This window comes from Neofelis nebulosa, chromosome 7, assembly GCF_028018385.1.
Source record: "Neofelis nebulosa isolate mNeoNeb1 chromosome 7, mNeoNeb1.pri, whole genome shotgun sequence".
Classification (NCBI taxonomy): domain Eukaryota; kingdom Metazoa; phylum Chordata; class Mammalia; order Carnivora; family Felidae; genus Neofelis; species Neofelis nebulosa.
This window is the reverse complement of record NC_080788.1, coordinates 114,641,338-114,662,238: the sequence shown is the minus strand read 5'-3', so window position 1 is coordinate 114,662,238 and position 20,901 is coordinate 114,641,338. Positions and strand designations below refer to the sequence as shown.

At 43.3% G+C, this 20,901-nt stretch overlaps 1 protein-coding gene across 1 annotated transcript; it reads right to left on the bottom strand.

Annotated features, from left to right (window-relative positions):
* Window positions 1-825: 825 nt before the first annotated feature.
* Window positions 826-10,772, bottom strand: RDH12 (retinol dehydrogenase 12). Its single transcript, XM_058739435.1, has 7 exons — window positions 10,666-10,772; window positions 8,425-8,543; window positions 7,781-7,936; window positions 7,019-7,123; window positions 6,000-6,209; window positions 4,066-4,255; window positions 826-1,670 (listed from the first exon to the last, which is right to left on the bottom strand). The coding sequence occupies exons 1-7, from the start codon at window positions 10,731-10,733 to the stop codon at window positions 1,568-1,570; spliced, it is 951 nt and encodes a 316-aa protein (XP_058595418.1). The 5' UTR covers window positions 10,734-10,772; the 3' UTR covers window positions 826-1,567.
* Between the last annotated feature and the right edge of the window lie 10,129 nt (window positions 10,773-20,901).

Genomic DNA, 20,901 nt, shown 5'->3' with positions numbered 1-20,901 from the left:
TCAGGAGTGAAAACGGTATTGTGGTTTTGTAAAAAACAAAGGTTCTTATTTGGACATGCACATTATTTATGGGCGAATGTACAATGTCTGGAATGTGCTTGAGAATATTCCATGTCACCTCCAGAAAAAAATGTCATGGAGGAAATAGACAAAAAAAGATTGGCAAAAGTTACTGTTGAAGCTGGATGATGGGTAGGTACATGGGGATTCATACTACTTGTTACATTTTTATCTACTTGAAAATCTAAGGAATAAAAAGGTTTTTTGAAAAGTCTCCTTGCTATGGAAGGAAAGGGTATTTTTGTCATCCAGAGGCCCTTTGGATGCTTTAAAACTAGAACCAATAACATGATTTCCTGTGTCAATTAGCTGACAGATGGGGCACATCTGCACCTGCCTCTTCTTGGTGAACTTTAGCACTTGAGAGAAGCAGCAGGTGGCCCGGAAACACAGCGTAAGAGAGCAAGGGAGGCCAGGAGAGACATCAGCTGTGATTTTTGGTCAAGGGTTTATGAGGGCTTGGTTTTTTTAAATCTATGTATCAAACTAAAAGAAATCCTATATTACCTCTGACCTTAATCTGTAGGGGATATCAGCATCTGTGTGATTTAAATCCCTTCTGTTACATGTTCTGTGATAAAAATCGGAGAGCTGGAAGAAACTGGAGAAAATACCCAACTGAACCATCTTATTTTGCACTCAGATGTGATATAAGAAGATTATGGTTGGTTGGGTGAGATACTACTCACTAAACTAGAAGACTGGCTTCCCCACTTTGTTGCATTTCTCCCTTGCTTCCCTGACAAAATAAATAAGGCAATAAGATGAATGCACAGACTTTATTTTCTCTACAAATTTAGGTAAAGGCAACTTTGTAGAAGGAAACTATCTACATGTTCAAAAATGAGAAAGCCCAAACTTACTCAGTATTATATGTTAATTATGTCTTAATAAACCTAGCAAAAAAAAAATTTTTTTTAACTTCTTAAAAAGAACCAGAAAGAGAAAATGGGAGGGTCCAGCTTCATGCAGTGGCTCCAGGATGATCAGAGAAAGAAACTAAAGTTGGCCAAGGATTAGCCATGATTTTCCTGAGTTGTCCAGACTCCAGAGTTGTGACTAGTATCTCAAAGAGAGATCAGTCCAGAGTTTGGGTCTATAGTCCCTGGAAATACAGTGTATAACGCTGACGCTCCTGTCACCTCAGCTGAGCATGCTTGCTGGCATTTCTGGTATTGGTGAGGAAACTGACCTAATTTTCCAGGCTCTTCTGCCATCCTTGTGCCCAGCCTGGCATCTGTGCAGCCCTCCTGCCTGGAGAGGGCAGCTGACTCTGCAAGCCTTGGGGAAGAATTCTCTATAAGTGTGAACATCTTGTGCCATGGAACAGCCTCACAAGAGAGTTGGGTGTGCAAAGTTTTCCAGAAGAGACAGGAGAATCGGAGCAGGACAGGATCCTCAACAGCAGCCAACCAGGAGGACAACCCTTCAGAACTGGCCTTTTCCTTGGTCCTGTTTCAGTATGATGTGGACTAGGCCTGATAAAGCTGTGGCTCTTCCATCAGCACTACTCCCACTGGATTCCTAGAAGCTCACAGCTGACATTCCACAAGCGCTCAGCTGTTTCGTTATCTCGGGCCCTTGGAGACACCCAGGTCCTCTTGCAGTCACTGGAGGGCAGAGAAACAGCATGAACATCCAGGAGTGGAAATGGACAGTCTGGAAAAGTTTTTGGCCTCTTTATCAGAATATATTTCTTTTTTGCTTTAAAAATGTTTTTTTTTTTAATTTTATTTTAGAGAGGGACAGAGAGAACAAGCAGGGTGGAGAAGCAGAGAAAGAGAGAGAGAGAGAGAGAGAGAGAGAGAGAGAGAGAGAGAATCCTACGCAGATTCCATGCTGAGTGCAGAGCCTGAGTAGGGCTTGATCCCATGACACTGGGATTATGACCTGAGCCAAAATCAAGAGCTGGATGCTCAACCGACTGAGCCACCCAGGTGCCCCCAGAATATATTTCTAAATGTATATTGGGGCGCCTGGGTGGCGCAGTCGGTTAAGCGTCCGACTTCAGCCAGGTCACGATCTCGCGGTCCGTGAGTTCGAGCCCCGCGTCAGGCTCTGGGCTGATGGCTCGGAGCCTGGAGCCTGTTTCCGATTCTGTGTCTCCCTCTCTCTCTGCCCCTCCCCCGTTCATGCTCTGTCTCTCTCTGTCCCAAAAATAAAAAAATAAAAAACGTTGAAAAAAAAAAATTTAAATGTATAAAATATTTGGATGAAAAGGAACTAATTGTATTGAAATTCAGTTTTGAAATATTTTAAAAACAGGGGCGCCTGTGTGGCTCAGTCGGTTAAGCGTACGACTTCAGCTCAGGTCATGATCTCGCGGTTGGTGGGTTCAAGCCCCACGTCGAGCTCTGTGCTGACAGCTCAGAGCCTGGAGCCTGCTTTGGTTTCTGTGTCTCCCTCTCTCTCTGCCTCTCCCCTACTCACACTCTGTCTCTCTCTGTCTCTTGAAAATAAATAAATGTTAAAAATAATTAAAAAATAAATAAAATGAAATGAAATAAAATATTTTAAAAACAGCTTCGTGGTAAAGTGATCCACAGGCTCCTTTGTTAATGTGCTCTGTAACAAGAGCTAGTGCTGGGGCCGACAGCCACCTGCTTGTAAAGTGGCAGTGAGCAGAAGTGACATCGTGAGACACCTGCAACAACTGCCAGGGGATGTGAAAATACTTAGTTTTATTGGTGACAAAGTCACAGGTATCCCTGCTACTCTAGAAGGTGATGGCCGACGTTGGTTATCAAAGTGAAATGTCAAATTTCAGATGGAGATTAGTGAAAATGAAGATGTAACTACCTTCCTGTCCAACTTCACAGACCCCTTGAATTCTATCCATGGACCCACTTGTGCCCCATGAACACCAGACTAAGTACCCTGTTCTCTTTTGGAGGGAACAGGGGACTGGAAGCTAGACAGATTGGGAGGTGGGGGCAGAACACAGTGTTCATGGTGTTTTTCTTTAAATAGTATTTTGTTTTGGGGGTGCCTGGCTGGCTCAGACAGTTGACCATTCAACTCTTGATTTTGGCTCAGGTTATGTTCCAAGACTTTGGGTTCAAGCCCTGTGTCAGGCTCTGCACTGACAGTGCAGAGCCTGCTTGGGATTCTCTCTCTCCCTGTTTCTCTACCCCTTCCCCTGCTTATGCTCTCTAAATAAATAAGTAAATAAATAAATAAATAAACAAACAAACTTAAAAAAAAGAAAAGATTCTCTTTCTCTCTCTCCCTGACCCTCTCCCCCACTCGTGTGCACACACTCTCTCTCTCAAACAAACAAAAAAAAGAGTACCAAACACTTTCAAGAGCTTAAGCAACATTAGCTATTATTTATCCGTTCTTCTACTGTTGGGCACTGAGGTCATTGCCAATGCTTCATTTAATAAATGGTGTACCAATCAGCAGCTTTCAGCAAACAGGAAAGAATAGCAGACTGGGATGGTTCAAGCCATGGAATGGGAAGGAGACTGAATCTTGCCCTTCCTTGTATTCCTAACATCTGAATTCCCATTGAGTTTGTGGCAAGACTCAACAGTGAAATGTCTATTTCTATTATTCCAACAGATAGTACCACTCTTGGCAGCATTGGGGGACAATGGGGAGAGGTAACCTTGCCCCAGCGCTTTGTGCTAAGTTGTATTAAAGAATTTATTAAAGAAGTCAGCCAAAAACTTCAAGGAGGAGAAAAAGGATCCAGAGGAAGCCCTCTGGATGTTCTTTCCAAAGCATAACCAACAGGGACAGTCTGACGGCCCTCAGAAAGCCACAAAACTTACTGAAAATGTGGCACACCGTTATAAAACAGAACCATAAAAGCAGCTCTTTTCAAGTTTCTAATGTAAGCTCCCTTGGAAAAGTAACAGCATTTGGTGTGCAGGCCCAACCTAAACCTGGATTCCATTATCACGCACAAACTTGGCCACTAGGGCAGGGTGCAGAGCCCAGGGAGCCCTGTGCCTTACCACATACAAACTGGTGGAGAAAACCCGTGCTGCCTCCACACACCTGAAGTACTTGCCACTCAATGGCTCCAGGCCCTCAGCCAGGGCACAGTGCAGGCTGGTCTGTGCCCCCTCCCGTGCCGACTTGACGAAGGGGGAGAAGATCCGCCAGAGCAGACACAGCAGAAAGGAGTGCCGGATCAGCTCAGAGCTGACCACGCCTGGGTGCACAGCGTAGGTTGTGACCCCTGTGCCTGGGGCAAAGAAAGCACAGTTAGCCCAGGGACACATCGGAGCCCAACAGTTCATCTCCTGTGAAAAAAATGCACAAATGAGAAGGGACTCAGAGAACAAAACCCCGGGTTCAGAAGGTACCTCTCCCAGCCAAGTAGAATCTATCTCTTCCAGAAACATCTATAGCCTTCTCAGCCTTCTATGTTCCACAAGGAATTCTTGATTGAAGATCCTTCCATTTGAATGCCACTTTTACTCTGTGGCTTAAGTATTAATAGTAGAAACAACCACATGTAGTAGTAGGAAGAGTAGTAGGAGTAGTAGTATCAATTATGGATAGTAGTATCTTTGAAATTTCTATAGAAGGAGCTTAGGGGAAGCGACTTGTTGGGAGGTAGGAGGCTGGAAACTTGTTTTGAGCTGTAATTGTTGAGCAAGCACATTTTATGGGGAGGGTACTTTGAGGGGTATTGATAGAGATAATGGAGGTTAACATGGTCCCAAGACACCACTGGTACCTCTACTATCTTTAGTACTTATTATGTGCAAAGGCTATGCTGCCTGCTTTACATGTATTATTTCATGTAATTCTCCATGAGTCTTGTAAGGTGCCCATTTACAGTTGACATAACTGAACTCTTGTCACAAAGAAGTTGAGTAAATTGCCCACGGTCATACCTAATAGGCTGCAGGGCCAAGGTCTGAACTCTGAGGAAAAATAAAGAGCATAGACTCTAGAGCTAGACTATCTGCATTTGAATCCTGGCTCAGCTAGGAAACTTTCTTGGTCAAGTTTCTTAATATATCTGTAGTGAGATATATCTATCTCTTCATTTGTGGAGTGGGGGAAAATAATAGCACCTACCTCATAGGTATGTTGTATTAAATGAGTTTAGACATGTATAATATATGGCACACACAAAACTCTCAATTATTATTGTCATTATTATTGTTTCTTCTAATAATTACCCTATTCTTCTACCCTCTGTATTCTGATAGTAAATACCATTGTTCCCAAACTCTGGCGTATTCCCTGTGGCAAATGGTCCCCCAGGTTTGCAGATGTCAAAGCCAGCAGCTCAGCAAAAACTTCAGGGGAGCACAGAATCATAGGATTAAGTGAAGCCTCGCCTCATTTTACAGCTGAGGGAATGAAGTCAGGGGAAATTAAAGGGACATGCACATATACACAGGTAGATCATATGTGGTACACCAAGAGCTCAGACCCAGGGGGCCAAAATCCAATCTGGTCTCTCTGACTCTAGGTAGAGGCAGCCCTGTAGCTTAGCTCACCATGTGAACCTCAAGGCAACTAGCACACACAGAAGGAAGCACCCTGGATTTAAACCAGAGTACCCATATTCCAGTCCTGACTCCTCCACTTGCCATGTAACCTTGGGCTAGCCACTTCTTGAAACCTCAGCTTGGATCCATAAAATAGTAATAAGAGTACCTGCCCTGCCTATTACAAGAGGTTGCTGTGAAAAGTCAAATAAGATGGTAAATAGGAGAAAAGATGTGACATAAATGAAAGGTAACTTTATAGATTCCTAACCCCTGTTCAATTTTAAGTTTCCCAGGAACAAGAATTATTTTTAGTCTGTTTATGACCTTGTTCACCTTAGTGTGTAAAGCTACCGTTGAAATGCGCATGTTTGATATCTTGACTTCGCAAGTTTCTGTGAACCTCTAATCTAAACAGAACCTCTAATCTAAACGGAAGTCCCTTTGCCATCTTAACCCTGGCCCTTTCTCCAGACTTACCTTGGAGCCTCCTGGCCAGCTCACGAGTAAAAAGCACATTAGCCAGCTTGCTGTGGCAATAAGCGAAACCTCGGCTATAGCGCTTCTCACCCTGGAGGTCATGGAAGCGAATCTTGCCAGCGTGGTGGACTACCGATGACAGGTTCACCACCCGTGAAGGAGTGGACTCCTTCAGCCGCTCCAGGAGCAAGTGGGTAAGAAGAAAGTGGCCTGTGAGGAGAGCCAGCAGGGGAGATTGAAGAGTGGGGTGACAGCTCAGGCTTAGGGGTGGGAGCTGATGATAGTACTTCAGCATTAACTCCCTATCTTCTGGGCATGAACAAATTTAGATGCTGTGATAACTCAGTGCAAATGATCAGTCAGAGTGAGTGGATTCCTCAAGGCAAGGGCCAGAGCTAGACTATAGACAAGGCAATATAGACTTGATCTGTATTTATTTGTCCCTCTGCCCTGTCCCAGTCAGGAGAAATGCCTCCTGATGGCTTCCAACCACCCTCTGGCCATGATCACACAACTGAGGGCCCAAATACATTTATGTACAGAAGGAAGGATGGAATAGTAAGGTTAAAGTATTTGCCTAGGACCAGAGAACATGTTCCATGAACTCTTCACTAGAGCCATGAACCCTGAACCCCAGCCTTATTCATACCTCAGACCCTCAAGATCTGCCTCCTCTGTAGCCTACCCCTTGACTTGCTTGGTCCTTAGTTATAAATGTGACCCCCTCCAGCCAAACACAGATTCCTGCACCCTGCATGCCTGGCCCTGCATGGGAAGGCTTGCACTACCACGGCCCCATCCAAGAATGACATTCTTCTTCCTGGTGTCTCCAAGTTTTGGGGCTTCTTAATGGTATAAGTAGGAGGATCTCACTTTTTGTACTGGTCAGGAGAAGGATAGTAAACAAAACCCCCAACTCTATGAAGCTCACTAGAGATTCTCAGTAGTGGTATAGGGTCATCTCCCTACAGAAAACAAGATGGGGTTTTCTTGCTTTCCAGTCACTCAAAAATACTTACCTAGGTGGTTGACTCCCAGGTGGGTTTCAAAGCCATCAGCTGTCTTAGAATATGGACACAACATCACCCCTGCATTGTTGATCAGAATATGGAGCTGCTTTTCCTCTATAAAGTATAACCAAGGAGACCCTGAAGTTAGCAAGGAGCCCACTAGCTGCCTGTTGTAATCCTGAGTATTTGCTTCTTTCCCTTCAACCTATCTCAGTGATATTCAATAACCACGGTCATTGGATTTCTAAATTTAGTTATTGATATCTGCCTGGACGTTCATTCATTCATTCATTTAGCAAATGTGTACTAAGTACTAACTCTGGGCTAGGCTCACTCAGCTATGCGCTGGACACCCAGTCATAAAACAAGACAGACATAGTCCCTGTCTTGCATGGATTTCACAGTCCTTGGTAAAAGCTAGTCATTTTCCAAGAGACAGAAAAATGTTGGCAGCAGCACAACTTCATTTAGTGCCTGTGGCACAGAAGGTTGATTCTCAGGATGAGAAAAGAGAGTGGCATCAGGGCCACACCTTGATGCTAAGGTGCAAGCCCAGACAGAGAGCCCAGCATTCCCATTGCTGAGGAAAAAGATGATAAGGATCCTGCCCAGCTTGTCCACCACCAATTCCTTGCCCTGCTGGTTCATGTGGCAGAACCTGTCCAGTGAGATCGATGGTGGTTCTGATGTAAAGGTCACAGATGATACAGGGTGGAGCAATCAGTCCCACACCCAGTTTCCTGCTTTTCTGTCTACTCACAGGGGCCTTACCTGCTAGAAAGCCCTCAGCAAAGGCTCGGATGGATTTGGTATCAGATAGGTCCAGTTTCCGCACCAGCACCTGGGAGTTCTTTGTATCAGCTCGGATTTCACTGGCTGCAGACTCTCCCTTCAGTACATCTCTGCAGGCAATATATACTCTGGCTCCTGGGGCCAAAACAAAGACAGGGCAACATGTTCAAACCCTAGGCTGAAAAAGAGGATGTGAGCTTGAGACCGGTGGACAGAACATTCTCCTAGCCATCCCTAAACAGTGAGTGGCTATATTGCCATCTCAGGGTTCTCACAAGTGAACTACTCAGACCCTTTGCTGTCAGCTTAACCCTAGGCTGGGAACCCTGGCTTTTACACTCTGGTATTTAATGTGGCTTGGTATCTACCTTTAGAATAGCTGATTTGAGCAATATTTACATGGACATCATTATTTCCCTTATACAATAGGGAAGGAGAAGGGAAGAAGGTTTGTTTAAGGGTACAGAGTAAGTTGGTGCCAGAGCTGGACTTGAATCCCAGGTTCCTTGAATTTCTGACCAGAACCTCCAAGCCCAGGAGGAAAGACAAGGAAATGTGGACAGAATCCCCAATGATAAAGGCAGGAGGCGCTGTCCTATGAACACAGAAGGGGAAGGACTTGCCTCTACGAGCGAGTTCTCTGGCCGTCTCCTTGCCAATGCCTGTGTTGGCGCCAGTGATCACCACTACCTTCCCAGGAAGTTGCACATTTGATCTACAAACCCCACCGGCAAAGAACTTCCTATAGGCAAGGGAAACAAAAGGAAAACAAAAGCATTCATGCATTATCCTTCCCAATTCCAGACTGAGATCAACATAAAATCCATCCATCCTCAAAGAGAAATTTCTTTAAGTTGTCATCAGGAGACCCAAAAAAGTGAATCTTCAGGGGACACTCTTTTCCCACTAGGTATCCTGCTCATTGGCTCAGGTGGTAAGATCATGTGCCCAGAAACTACAAATGATCATTTGGACGAAGTGAATAAGTGCTCTTGAGCCAGGGCCAACGGAGAAGTTCCTTGTTAGATAACACAGATACCTAGCTTTTATCTCTAGAGGTTCCCAGAGGTCAGCTTCCTCCTCTAACCTGCATTCAAAACATATGCATGATGAGCATTAGTAGAATCAATGGTCCTGAGCCCTAGGTCTTCAATAAGCATCAACAGTGAGCAATTGATTAACAGCACTTCAAGAGTTCCCATATACATATATGGCTCTTGGGCTGCTTTCCAGTTTTAGAGAGCTGACATCTTCAGAGGCTTTCTGCCATCCTACTAGAAATTCCATTCTAGCCATCAGCACACAGACAGAAACCTCTTTTGTTCAGACATCTGTACAGAGAGCATCCTTTCACATAAAGTTGACTTGACAAGTTCTGAAAAAGAGGGTGGGAACAGGGGAGAACTAACATTTCCTAAGCATCATCTGACTGGCACTAGGCACTAGGCTAGGCACTTTCCATAGAGAACTTATTTTATTTTTTTAACGTTTATTTATTTTTGAGACAGAGAGAGACAGAGCATGAACGGGGGAGGGCCACACAGAGAGGGAGACACAGAATCTGAAACAGGCTCCAAGCTGTCAGCACAGAGCCCGACGCGGGGCTCGAACCCACCGACCGCGAGATCGTGACCTGAGCCGAAGTCGGACGCTTAACCGACCAAGCCACCCAGGCGCCCCTAGAGAACTTATTTTAATCCTCTCATTCTGTTAGTATTCCCCTTTTACAGAGGAGAAGATGGGGGTCAAAGAAGTTCAAGTCATTTGCTAATGGTGGCAAAATTAGAACTTAAACCTGGATTCTATGCCAGGACCTAGAGCAACACTCCGTTTCTGATGTGTTCATTTATCTTCTTTATTGTCGGCATTTTTTTTTTTTTTTTTTAAATTTTTTTTTTTTCAACGTTTTTAATTTATTTTTGGGACAGAGAGAGACAGAGCATGAACGGGGGAGGGGCAGAGAGAGAGGGAGACACAGAATCGGAAACAGGCTCCAGTCTCCGAGCCATCAGCCCAGAGCCTGACGCGGGGCTCGAACTCACGGACCGCGAGATCGTGACCTGGCTGAAGTCGGACGCTTAACCGACTGCGCCACCCAGGCGCCCCTATTGTCGGCATTTTTTAAAATGTTTATTTATCTTTGAGAGAGAGACAGACAGAGCACAAGTGGGGGAGGGGCAGAGAGAGAGAGAGAGAGAGAGAGACAGAATCTGAAGCAGGCTCCAGGCTCTGAGCTGTCAACACAGAGCCCGACAAGGGGCTTGAACCGTGGATCATGAGCTGAGCCGAAGTCGGATGCTTAACCAGCTGAGCCACCCAGGTGCCCCTATTGTCAGCAATTTTTAAAATTTTCACTCAGAACGCACATTTCTTTGACACCTCCAGAAATCCCACAGCAGAAAAGCCATTCCAAATCATTAGTTGAGGGTAGTCTCAAAGGTAAGAGAGTTTGTTTCCTTTGCAAAATTTCTGGTACTTAACAATGAATCTTTCAGCAATGACCTCCCATGGTAACCCAGCAGGGCAACCTTGAGTAGGAGCAGTGAAGAAAGGACATAGAGACCTTCAGAGAAACCCAAGGGAATAAAGTGATAGAGCAAGCACTCCTACCTTGATTGTCTGTCATAGAGTCAGCTATCCACTAGCATCAGAATTTAAACCAGCCCCTTCTCTCCCAGCCCCAGGTGCTTCCTTCTCGGTTTCATAACTACCTCCTTCCTGCTTTCTCTGCCCTGACTTTCTTTCCCTCAGTCTCCATCCCTTTCTCTTCTTTCAGCAGTTGAGAACTCATCTACTTACAAGCTCTGTGGCTCGCAATCCAGGACTTTGCAAAATATTCCATGAGTTACTGAATTAAAACAAACCTGATGGATGGAGCTATCACATACAGGAAAGAAAGGAAGGAGGTGAGCAGTCCCAAGACAACCAGCATCTTTTCAACTTCTTTAGTTGCTGCCGCTTTAGCAAAAGCACCTTAGACTCCAGGTCTGGCTCAAGCTCCTGGTCTAACTCCAACTCCTGGCTGCTTCACGCTGCCTCTCCTCCTCTAGTTCCTCTCACTCCTGGGCACTCAGCAGCAGCAAGGCTCTATCTGAGCTTAGCCCAGAATCCTATTTAAATCCGAGCTGTCAGAGCACAGCCTGCTGGGAGATGTAGTTCTCGGGGAAGAAGATGGAGGAAAGAGCAGTACTTCAAACTTACTGGCAAAGGGAATGGGGGAAAACTAGAGCAACTACCGGCTAACTCCCCACCCTCGGTTATTTCTCTTATTTAGGGAATGTGTTCTCCCAACCACGCCCACCTCTACTCCTGCAAGACAGAATATTTTTAACTTTAGCAACAGACCCCATGACGCTTGGAATACAAGTGTGATTAAAATAGAAAAGAAGGGGGGGCGCCTGGGTGACTGAGTCAGATGAGCGTCCAACTCTTGATTTCAACTCAGGTCATGATCCCAGGGTCATGGGGTCATGCTCCACATTGGGCTCTGAGCTGACAGTGCAGAGCCTGCTTGGGATTCTCTTTCTCCCCTTCTCTGCCCCTTCCCCGCTCACTCTCTCTCTTTCAAAATAAATAAATAAACATTTTTTAAAAATAGAAAGAGAAGGTAGAACCCCCCAGAAGAATAGTGAAAGAAGTCAGGAGAGTGGTCTCCTTTGGTGGGAAAGGGATAGAGACTGGGAGGGGGCATGTTGGGAACCTCTGCGGGGATAAGTGTTCTGTTTTTTGAGATGGGTACTGGTTACAGAAGTGTGCTCATTTTGTGAAAATTCATTGAGTCAAATGCTTGATTTGTGCACTTTTCTGTGTTTTATGTTATGTATCAATAAAGTTAACACATACGTGTACATACCAAGGAAAGAGTTTCAGTGCATGGGCTCTAGAGTGGACTTCCTGGTTCAGATCCCAGCTGATCTACTTACAAGCTCCATGGCCCTGGGTAAGTTATTCAGTTTCCTCACTGTGCAATGGGCATGGTAAAAAAAAAAAAAAAAAAAAAAAAAAAAAAATATATATATATATATATATATATATATATATATATATATATACCTACTTGTTTTAAGTATTAATTAAAGAGATAGAAATTTTGAGACAGAAACTTGCATATAGGAAACACTGTAAAAGAGTTGGCTGTTTTGATTAACTGTATTGATTCCTGGCTCCTTTGCTATCCCACTTGCTTTACTCATGGGGTGAAGGGCAAAAAGGGAGAGGTTGTGAATGGGAGTAACATTTCAGTTGGATGCTATTAAAGATGAGGGAAAACACAAGACAAAAAGCTAGCAGATATTCTCAGAGCTCTCTGGAAATGTGTGAGAGGGTGGGAGGAGGGTTCACAGCCCTTGCTCACTTAATATCCCTCTCCTGGATGGTACAACAGGCAAGGAGTCAGAACGATACCCAAGAGTCATATCCTGGTTCTGCTCCTTCCTTTGAAGCCAGAGGAGGCTCCAGGAGGATGCACGTGATGAAGAAGAATCCTGTGGCAGGCAGGTGTTCACTCCCTCATTCATTTATTTAACATATACTTTCTAAGCACCTCTTGGTGTCAGGCATTGTGCCCAGTATCCTGAAGACACAGTTCCTGCTCCTTGGGAATCTCATGGGCCTGATGAACAGAACAGATCATTCCAAGGAGGGATCTCTCTTGACTCCCATGTTGCCTCTCTCCTTTCCTTCCACATCTCCTGCTCTGGCTCCAGTTCACTGCATCCACGTCAGCTGCAGAGCCCTCAAAGTCCAAGAAGCCCCTGAGGAGATCTTCCCACTGGCACTCTCCAGGGCCCCTCTCATAGAAGTTGATGCCCACTGAGCCAGCATGGTCCAACTGATTGGGCAGTCTTTTTCTGACACACCCAGGGACACTGGGTCTGCAACACCTCACAGATTTTATGTGAAAACAAGATCTGTTGGTGTTTTATGCTTACAGTCCTTCCTTCCCTATGAAATCAGGGCCAGGATCAGCCAGAGAAACAGACCCAATGCCATACTACACAAGGGAAAGTACATCTAATGATCTCAAATCTGGATACCTTTGAACTAATGTTTTCTGGTTCCCCAGTGCTACTGAATCAAACCCAAGATCTTCTGCATTTGTGGAGATGATATTCAATTTATCTAGAATTATGGAAATACACAGTTTGCTAAACACACACACATTAAATATTATAATCCTAAGACCACCTTTCAGTGATTGATTAGTCCCACCAAATGTTAAACTGTGTTACAAAGCAATAATAATTTAAATAGTGTGGTGCAAGTGGGAGAATAGTCAGACAACTCAACGGAACAAAATGGAAAGCCAAAAAACAGATCGAAATACATGTGGAAATTTAGATATGATAAAAGCACTATTTCAAATCAGTGTGTGGGGCAGGAGCGAGATAGATTATGTAATAAAGTATTGCACTACCTAGGTATCCAGCTGGGAAAAAGTAAACTTGATACTTATCTTACTCTTTACATCAAAATTTCAAATAGACCAAAGATGAAACTACAAAACATGGAACCATTAATGTATTAATAAGAACCATTGGACAAATTTTAAAATAATTTTAGAGTTGTAAGACCCTTTTAATAGGATAGGAAACCCAGATATTAAAAAAAGAAAACAAAAAAAAAAATCTTCATGACAAAAACTACCATGTATTAGGCGAGACAAAAGAGAAACTGGTGGAGGGGGTGGAATATCACAACACATATTGCAGACAAGAGTTGAATTTATTTAGTATTTAAAGAACTCCTACAGATAACTAAGAAAAAGAATAAACAACCCCACTGAAATAACAGTTTGAAGAACAGGAAATACAAGTGGCTGTCCAACCTCACTCAGAACAAGAGAGATGCAAATTAAAATTACACTGGAGCTACTTCTCACTTAACAGATTGGCAAAGACCAAAAAAATTATAACATGGTTCACTGATGACAGCATGAAAAAATAATGATGGACTGCTAGTGGGAGAGTTGATTGTTACAGCCTCCGGAGGGAAGTGTGATAACATCTAATAAAGGAAAGCATGCACCTGTTGACCTGGACATTTCAGATCCACTTATTTATAAGGCTGTTATTGCAGCAATACGTATATATAGCAAGAGCTGGGAAACCTAACTGTCCACCAGAGTACAGCCATACAATGGCTTTTTTATAGCTATAAGAAAACAATAAACACTTTTTTAAACATATGGATAATGGAACAATCTCTGAGACAAGTTAGGTAAACAATCAGGGAGGACGACAGTGTTTATAATATCCCACCATTTGCTTAAAAAATGGAGGGACTATATGGGCATATTTGTTTGTATATGCATAGACTATCTCAGAAAAGATAACAAGAAATAATAGATAATGATAGTCACTTCTAAAAGGACAGGGGGACTGGAGGAAGAAGCTTTTCACCAAATGTACCCTTTTGTACCTTGTGAACTTATAACCTATGGCTTATTAAAAATTAAATTAAGTTTTTGAGCAAAAAGATCCAGATGACTTTGAAACACCTTACTGGTTTAATTTTATTAATCATTGCAATACCACAAAACAAAGCTATTTCTCAAACCAGCATGGAGACATTCTTAAACATGTGTTGCCACATAAGCAAAGCCATTATTATGACCTTCATCACTGTAATCGACATTGTAATGATTACCTCATCATTGTAATCGACGCCAAAGGACCATGGAGCAGTACCTGGTTTTTAGGAACTTTCAGTCTGAAACAGACATAGATATAAACCAGAGAGAGAAAACAGGATGAAAATACCAGAAGACCCAGTACAGAGCAGATCTGAAGTTCAGGGATGAAAAAGCACTCATCAGTTGCAACACCACTGAGAAGGGCCCTCTTCCTACCCCTGGCAAATCACAAGTCAGAAGATAACACCATCTTCCATGGCATTCTATGAAGCTGGGAAGCTGCTCCATGATTTGACCTTTGGTCCGAATTTAAGTGGAGTCACTGCACTGGCTACCTGGTTATCCCTGTGCTGATTACTCTAGAAAGGAGCCTGTTATGAATTAGAGTGGGAGAGGGGCAGCTGGGTGACTCAGTCAGTTAAGCTTCTGACTCTTGATGTTAGCTCAGGTCACAGTCTCAGAGTTCATGAGGTTAAGCCCCACGAATCTGTGCTGACAGCTCAGAGCTTGCTTGGGATTCTCCCTCTCTCTGCCCCTCCCCTGCTCTCGCTCTCTCTCTCTCTCTCTCTCTCTCTCAAAAAAAAAAATTAAAAAATAATCAGAGCAGGAGAAAGAACTCTTTCTCTCGTTCCCCTCCACTAGTCTTAAAATCACAGATTCTGGAAGGTAGGCAAGTAAAAGGTCACAAATCCATTCCTACTGCAAATCATCCCCCACTTTCCTGAAAGGGCTCATGCAGTGCCACATAGATATTTCCATTTCCAGTCATAAGGAGCTTGCTGCCTCCTCCCATGTCCCTACCCCAAACTTCACCAAAATGGAAACACATATTTGTATTTGTTTTATCCAATAATAACGATTGTTCTTTTTTCTCGATTTTAAAAGGTGAAATAAACACACTATCTTTCCAAAAAAGAAAGGAAAGGCAGGAAAGGAAAGGAAAGGAAAGGAAAGGAAAGGAAAGGAAAGGAAAGGAAAGGAAAGGAAAGGAAAGGAAAGGAAAGGAAAGGAAAGGAAAGGAAAAAAGTTTGCTGCTAATATGTAAGTTCTATTGATTTTCCCCCCATGGGTCAGTGATTCTTACCTATAGCAGGCAGTGTTGACATTCCAGACCAGATAATTCTTTCTCATGAGGCTGTCCTGTATATTGGAGGATCTGTGGCATTCAGTAGTAGATACCAATAGTTCTACTACTGCCATGTGAGAACTAAAATGTCTCCAGACATTGCCAACTATCCCCTGGGGGACAAAATCCACTGCCTTCCAGGATGGGCCTTCACTATAACAGTATGATAAAACTTGGATTAGAGCACAGTAATGCCTTTGACTCAGCTGGAATCTAACCAAGCTAACCTGCTAATCTGATCAGTCAGTATGTTAACTCTTCAGGGCCTAGGGCCGCTGCCCATCTCCAAATTCTTTTGCCCTTCAAAACTTCATCTTCTCCCAGCTTAGTTCTGTCTCCCTCTTTTTTTTTTTTTTTAAGTTATTTATTTTTTTAGGTTTATTCATTTTTCAGAGACAGAGCGTGAGCAGGGGAGGGGCAGAGACAGAGGGAGACACAGAATCTGAAACAGGTCTCAGGCTCTGAGCTGTAAGCACAAAGCCCTACGTGGGGCCCGGACTCACGGACGCTGAGATCATGACCTGAGCTGAAGTTGGACACTTAACCAACTGAGCCACTCAGGCGCGCCCCCCTCCCTTTTGTTTTAATTTTTGTTTGAGAGAGAGAGTGCAAGCAGGGGAAAGGGGCAGAGGGAGAGAGAGAAAGAGAGAGAGAGGGAGAGAGAATCCCAGGAAGGCTACATGCTCAGTGCAGAGCCCAACATGGAGCTCAATCTCACCACTCTGGGATCATGACCTGAGCCAAAACCAAGAGTTGGACGCTCACCTGACTGAGCCATCTTAGGTATCCCTGAACACGAATGTTTATAGTGACTTCATTATCGTCAGATGAGTCAGCAACTTCCTGGACCCTGGGTCCCTTGACCTCCTCATTTCCAAGAACCTCCTCCCCTCCCTCATCCCGGACCTTCAGTCTGTCCACACCAGGAACCATCCACCTCTAACGTACTACATTCAGACCCGCCACCATTCTACAGCACCTCCTACTCACTTAGCTCTCTTGTGGCATGAATCCCAACACTGCGGTTTTTTAGCGCCAGGAGTACCCCCAGACCACTATAACCCCTCCTGTCATCACTTCCTTAAATTTTCCAATCGAGATTTCACTCTTCACTTCAGTCATTCTCTTGCCAATATCCTTGGCCTCCTGGCCCTCTTGTCTTTCTGTCCCAAGAGCCTAATAAAACCTCAATTCTGGATGAACCATCCATCTGTCTGCTTTGTGCAGCTGGCTGATGAGGGCTGCTCGAAAAAAATCACATCACCTTCCATGTTGGTGCCATTATAAGTACATAGCCGCCAACACTGCCCAGGGCCTCCAACTAAACCGTCAATCCTTTTTTTATTTCCCTAAACCCCACTAACCTAATCTCCACAGTGATTTTTTCACATGTGCACTCCTCTTCTTAAACTTCTTGCCTACCCTCCTCAATTTCAGCATGTGTTCTGGCCTCTACACACACATATACACATATACATACATACATATATACATACATACACATATACACAATTAGGACCATCAGAAAGAAAATTCTTTTATACTCTGCTACCACGCTCATAAATCTTTGAATTTATGCTTATCACATCTTTCTCTCCTCCTAAGATGAATTTCACTCCATCTCATCCTCTTCTGCTTTCTTGGGGACCCATTCTGTCACTTATCTTCTATCTCCCCATTCAACTTTTTCCTCTGTGCTCTTTAAAAATGGTCCTTCCATTCCACCTCCCCCTTCTGATAGGAACCTCTTCTCTCCTTCCCAGCTTGATAGAGTTGTCAATACTTTCTTACTTTCTACTCAGCCCTCAACCTATTCCAATCAGGGTCCCACTGACCACTTCTCTGAAACTGTACTCCACAACGTCACCAATGACGACTATGATGCTACATCTAGTGGATACATTTCAGCCCTTATCTTGCTTAACTTTTCAGTACTATGGCACATTTGAATACTTTCTATTTTTAACAGCTTTATTAAGGTGTAATTGATGTGCAATAATCTGCACATGTTTAAATTATACACTCCAATGAGTTTTGACATTTGTGTACACTCATGAAACTCTCACCACAGACAAAACGATGAATCTGTCCATCACCCCCAAAAGCTTCCTCATTTTCTTTGGTATAACCTTCCCATCCCTCTCCACTTCCCCCATCCCCAGGAAGCCACTGATCTGTTTTCCATCACCACAATCTATGATCCACATTTTACACTTTCTAGAATTTTATATAAATGGAATCATACAATATTCACTCTTTGTTGTCTGACTTCTCTCATTCAACATAATTATTTGGAGATTCATTCAGGCTGTTGTGTGTGTTGGAAGGCTATTCCTTCTTATATCTGAGTAATACTTATTTCATTATGTGGGTATAGCATCATTTGTTTATCCATTCAACCTGTTGATGGGACATTTGGGTTGTTTCTTGGTTTTGGTTATTGCAAATAAATCTGTTATGATCATTCACACACAAGTCTTTGTATGAATAAACTTTCATTTCTCTTGGGAAATTACTGAGGAGTCCTATGATAGGTGTATGTTTAAATTGTATTTAATTTTGGAGAATGCCTGGGTGGCTCAGTCGGTTGATCATCCGACTTTGATTTCAATTCAGGTCATGATCTCATGGTTCGTGAGTTTGAGCCCCATGTTAGGTACTGCGCTGGCAGTGCGAAGCCTGTTTGAGATTCTCTCTCTCTTTCTCTCTCTCTCTCTCTGCCCTTCCCCGTGCACTCTCTCTGTCTCTCTCAAAATAAATAAACTTTAAAAAATTATATTTAACTTTAAAGAAAATTGACAAACTATTTTCCAAAATGGTTGTACCATTTTACATTCTCAAAAGCAGTGTATGAGGGGTGCCTGGGTGGCTCAGGTCCAACTAAGTGTCCAACTTCGGCTCAGGTCATGATCTCACAGTTCGTGGGTTCAAGCCCCGCGTTGGGCTCTGTGCTGACAGCTCAGAGCCTGGAGCCTGCTTCGATTCTGTGTCCCCCTCTCTCTCTGCCCCTCCCCTGCTCATACTCTGTCTCTCTCTCAAAAATAAATAAACATAAAAAATTAAAAAAAAAAAGCAGTGTGTGAGAATCCCACTTGTTCCACATTCTCATCAATACCTGGTCTGGTCAGTCTTTTTTATTTTAGCCACTATAGTAGATGCATGATAGTATTCTAGTGTGGTTTTCATCTGCTTATCCCTAATGACTAATGATATTGAGCATTTTGGGGTGTGCTCATTTGCCATCTGCATATCTTCTTTGGTGATGTATCTGTTCAAATCACTTGACAACTTTAAAGATTGAGTTATTTTCTTAATCCTGAATTTGGAGACTAAAAAAAACATTCTGACTACAAATACTTTATATCAGATATGTGATTTGCAAGTATTTTCTCCCCATATTTTGTTTCTTTTCATTATCTTCCAAAGAGCAGAAGTTCTTAATTTTGATGAAGTCTAACTTATCAATTTGTTCTTCTTTGGATCATGCTTTTGGTGCTGTTAAGTGATATGTCTTGAAATAACTTTTTAATGCATTCCATTACACCACATTCCCCAGATTCCTTCCCGTGCCAGTTACCAATTTATAGCCTCTCAGCTCCAATTCATCCTGATTGCCTGCTCCGTAAAAGTGGAAATGGACACTTGAAATAGGTTTTTCTTTGCTATCTGGCATAATGTTAAACTTTGTCAATAGATGGCACTAGTGAGACATTGCAGGAGGAAAGGGGTTTGCTTCTTCTTTCTGCTAGCTGCACAGGCTTCTGCAGCAAGCTGGGCTCCTGCAACACGAGGCTCTTGCGGTGCACACACCTTCTCTCTCGGCACTCAGTGGCCAGCAGCTTCCTTTTCAGGGTTTTGGAACAGAGCTCCTTCAGTGAGACACCTCCCTGTAGACAGCTTTCCCTGGCACTGTACACATTGAATTTCCAGCAAATTCCACAGGTGTAGCACCACAGCAACTTCTTTTGCATTCAGAATTCAGTGCACTGTGCCTGTCCTTCTCCAGCAAGGTCTGGGAGTGAAGGCGTCTCTTCCTTGGGGGCGCTATTTCAGCCCCAAGTGGTGGCTATTTTATATGATATTGTATTATTTCTATTACATCTGCTATTAAAATTTTAAATTATTATATTTTATTGCTCTTTTTTAAATGTTTATTTACTTTTGAGAGAGACAGAGAGAGACAGAGCATGTGTGGGGGAGGGGCATAGAGGGAGACACAGAATCTGAAGCAGTATTTTTGTTGCTCTTCTAATCTTTGGAGTTCTCTTTACTTCTTCCTAGCCCACAGGTTGGCAAACCACGGGCTAAATACAACCCACTGCTTGTTTTTGTAAATAAGTTCTATTGGAACATGCTCACTCATCTACATATCATTTAGGGCTGCTTTTATGCTGCAACAGAGCGTAGCTCTGAGTAGCTGCAACAGAGACCATAGGCTCCCAAAGCCTAAAATATTTATTTTTCTTTACAGAAAAAGTTTAATAACCCCCATATTTGCCAGTTCCTCATTACTCCAATCTCCTGTTATGGTTCATAATTCTTTATATTAAACTTTCCCTTTTCAAATTACTGTGTGGTTTCTCTAATCTCATTGGACCCAGTCTAATACCTTATCAACCTCTCTGTCCATTTTTCAGGATCCATTTTCAGGCTCATCTTCCTCTACCTATTCCATAATGTTAGTGCTGCCCCAGACCCTCCTCTCTACTTTCTGTCATCGCTTCTCTAAGCCACTCATTTGCTTACCCATCTTCCATTATTGGGTTTAACCAGTGGTTTTTAATCTGGGTTCTGTGAATGAAATTTCATGCAAATTTTGTATGGATGTGCAAATGCACATACATACGGGGAGGAGGTCTCCAGCCTCATCTTTGGGCAACATGGCTTAGTAGTTAAGGGCACAGACCCTGGATACACCTTTCTTAAGTCTGAATCCCAGTTCTGTCACTATGGCCTGGGATAATTTATTTAACCTTGCTATTGCCTCAATATCCTGGTTTGTAAAATAGAAAAAAATGTAGTCCTACCTCATAGAGTTATTGTGGGAATTAAGGTAGTTAATTTATAGAAAGCACTTGGATAGGGCCTGACACATAATAATTACTATTGAAGCATTGGCTATTACTACTATTTCTAGCACTCCCTCTGGCCCCTGTGCCCCAGCTAGACCAATGCTTTCCATTGCTCTGGTGCCCCTGCTTTCTCAGACTCTAAGCTCTCCAGTGGGCTTTTCCCTCTGCCCAGAACACTCTTGCCTATATATTGTTTACCCACTAGCTCCTGACCTTCCCTCAGGCCTCAGCTCAAATGTTATTTCCTCAAAGAAGCTTTTCCTGATCT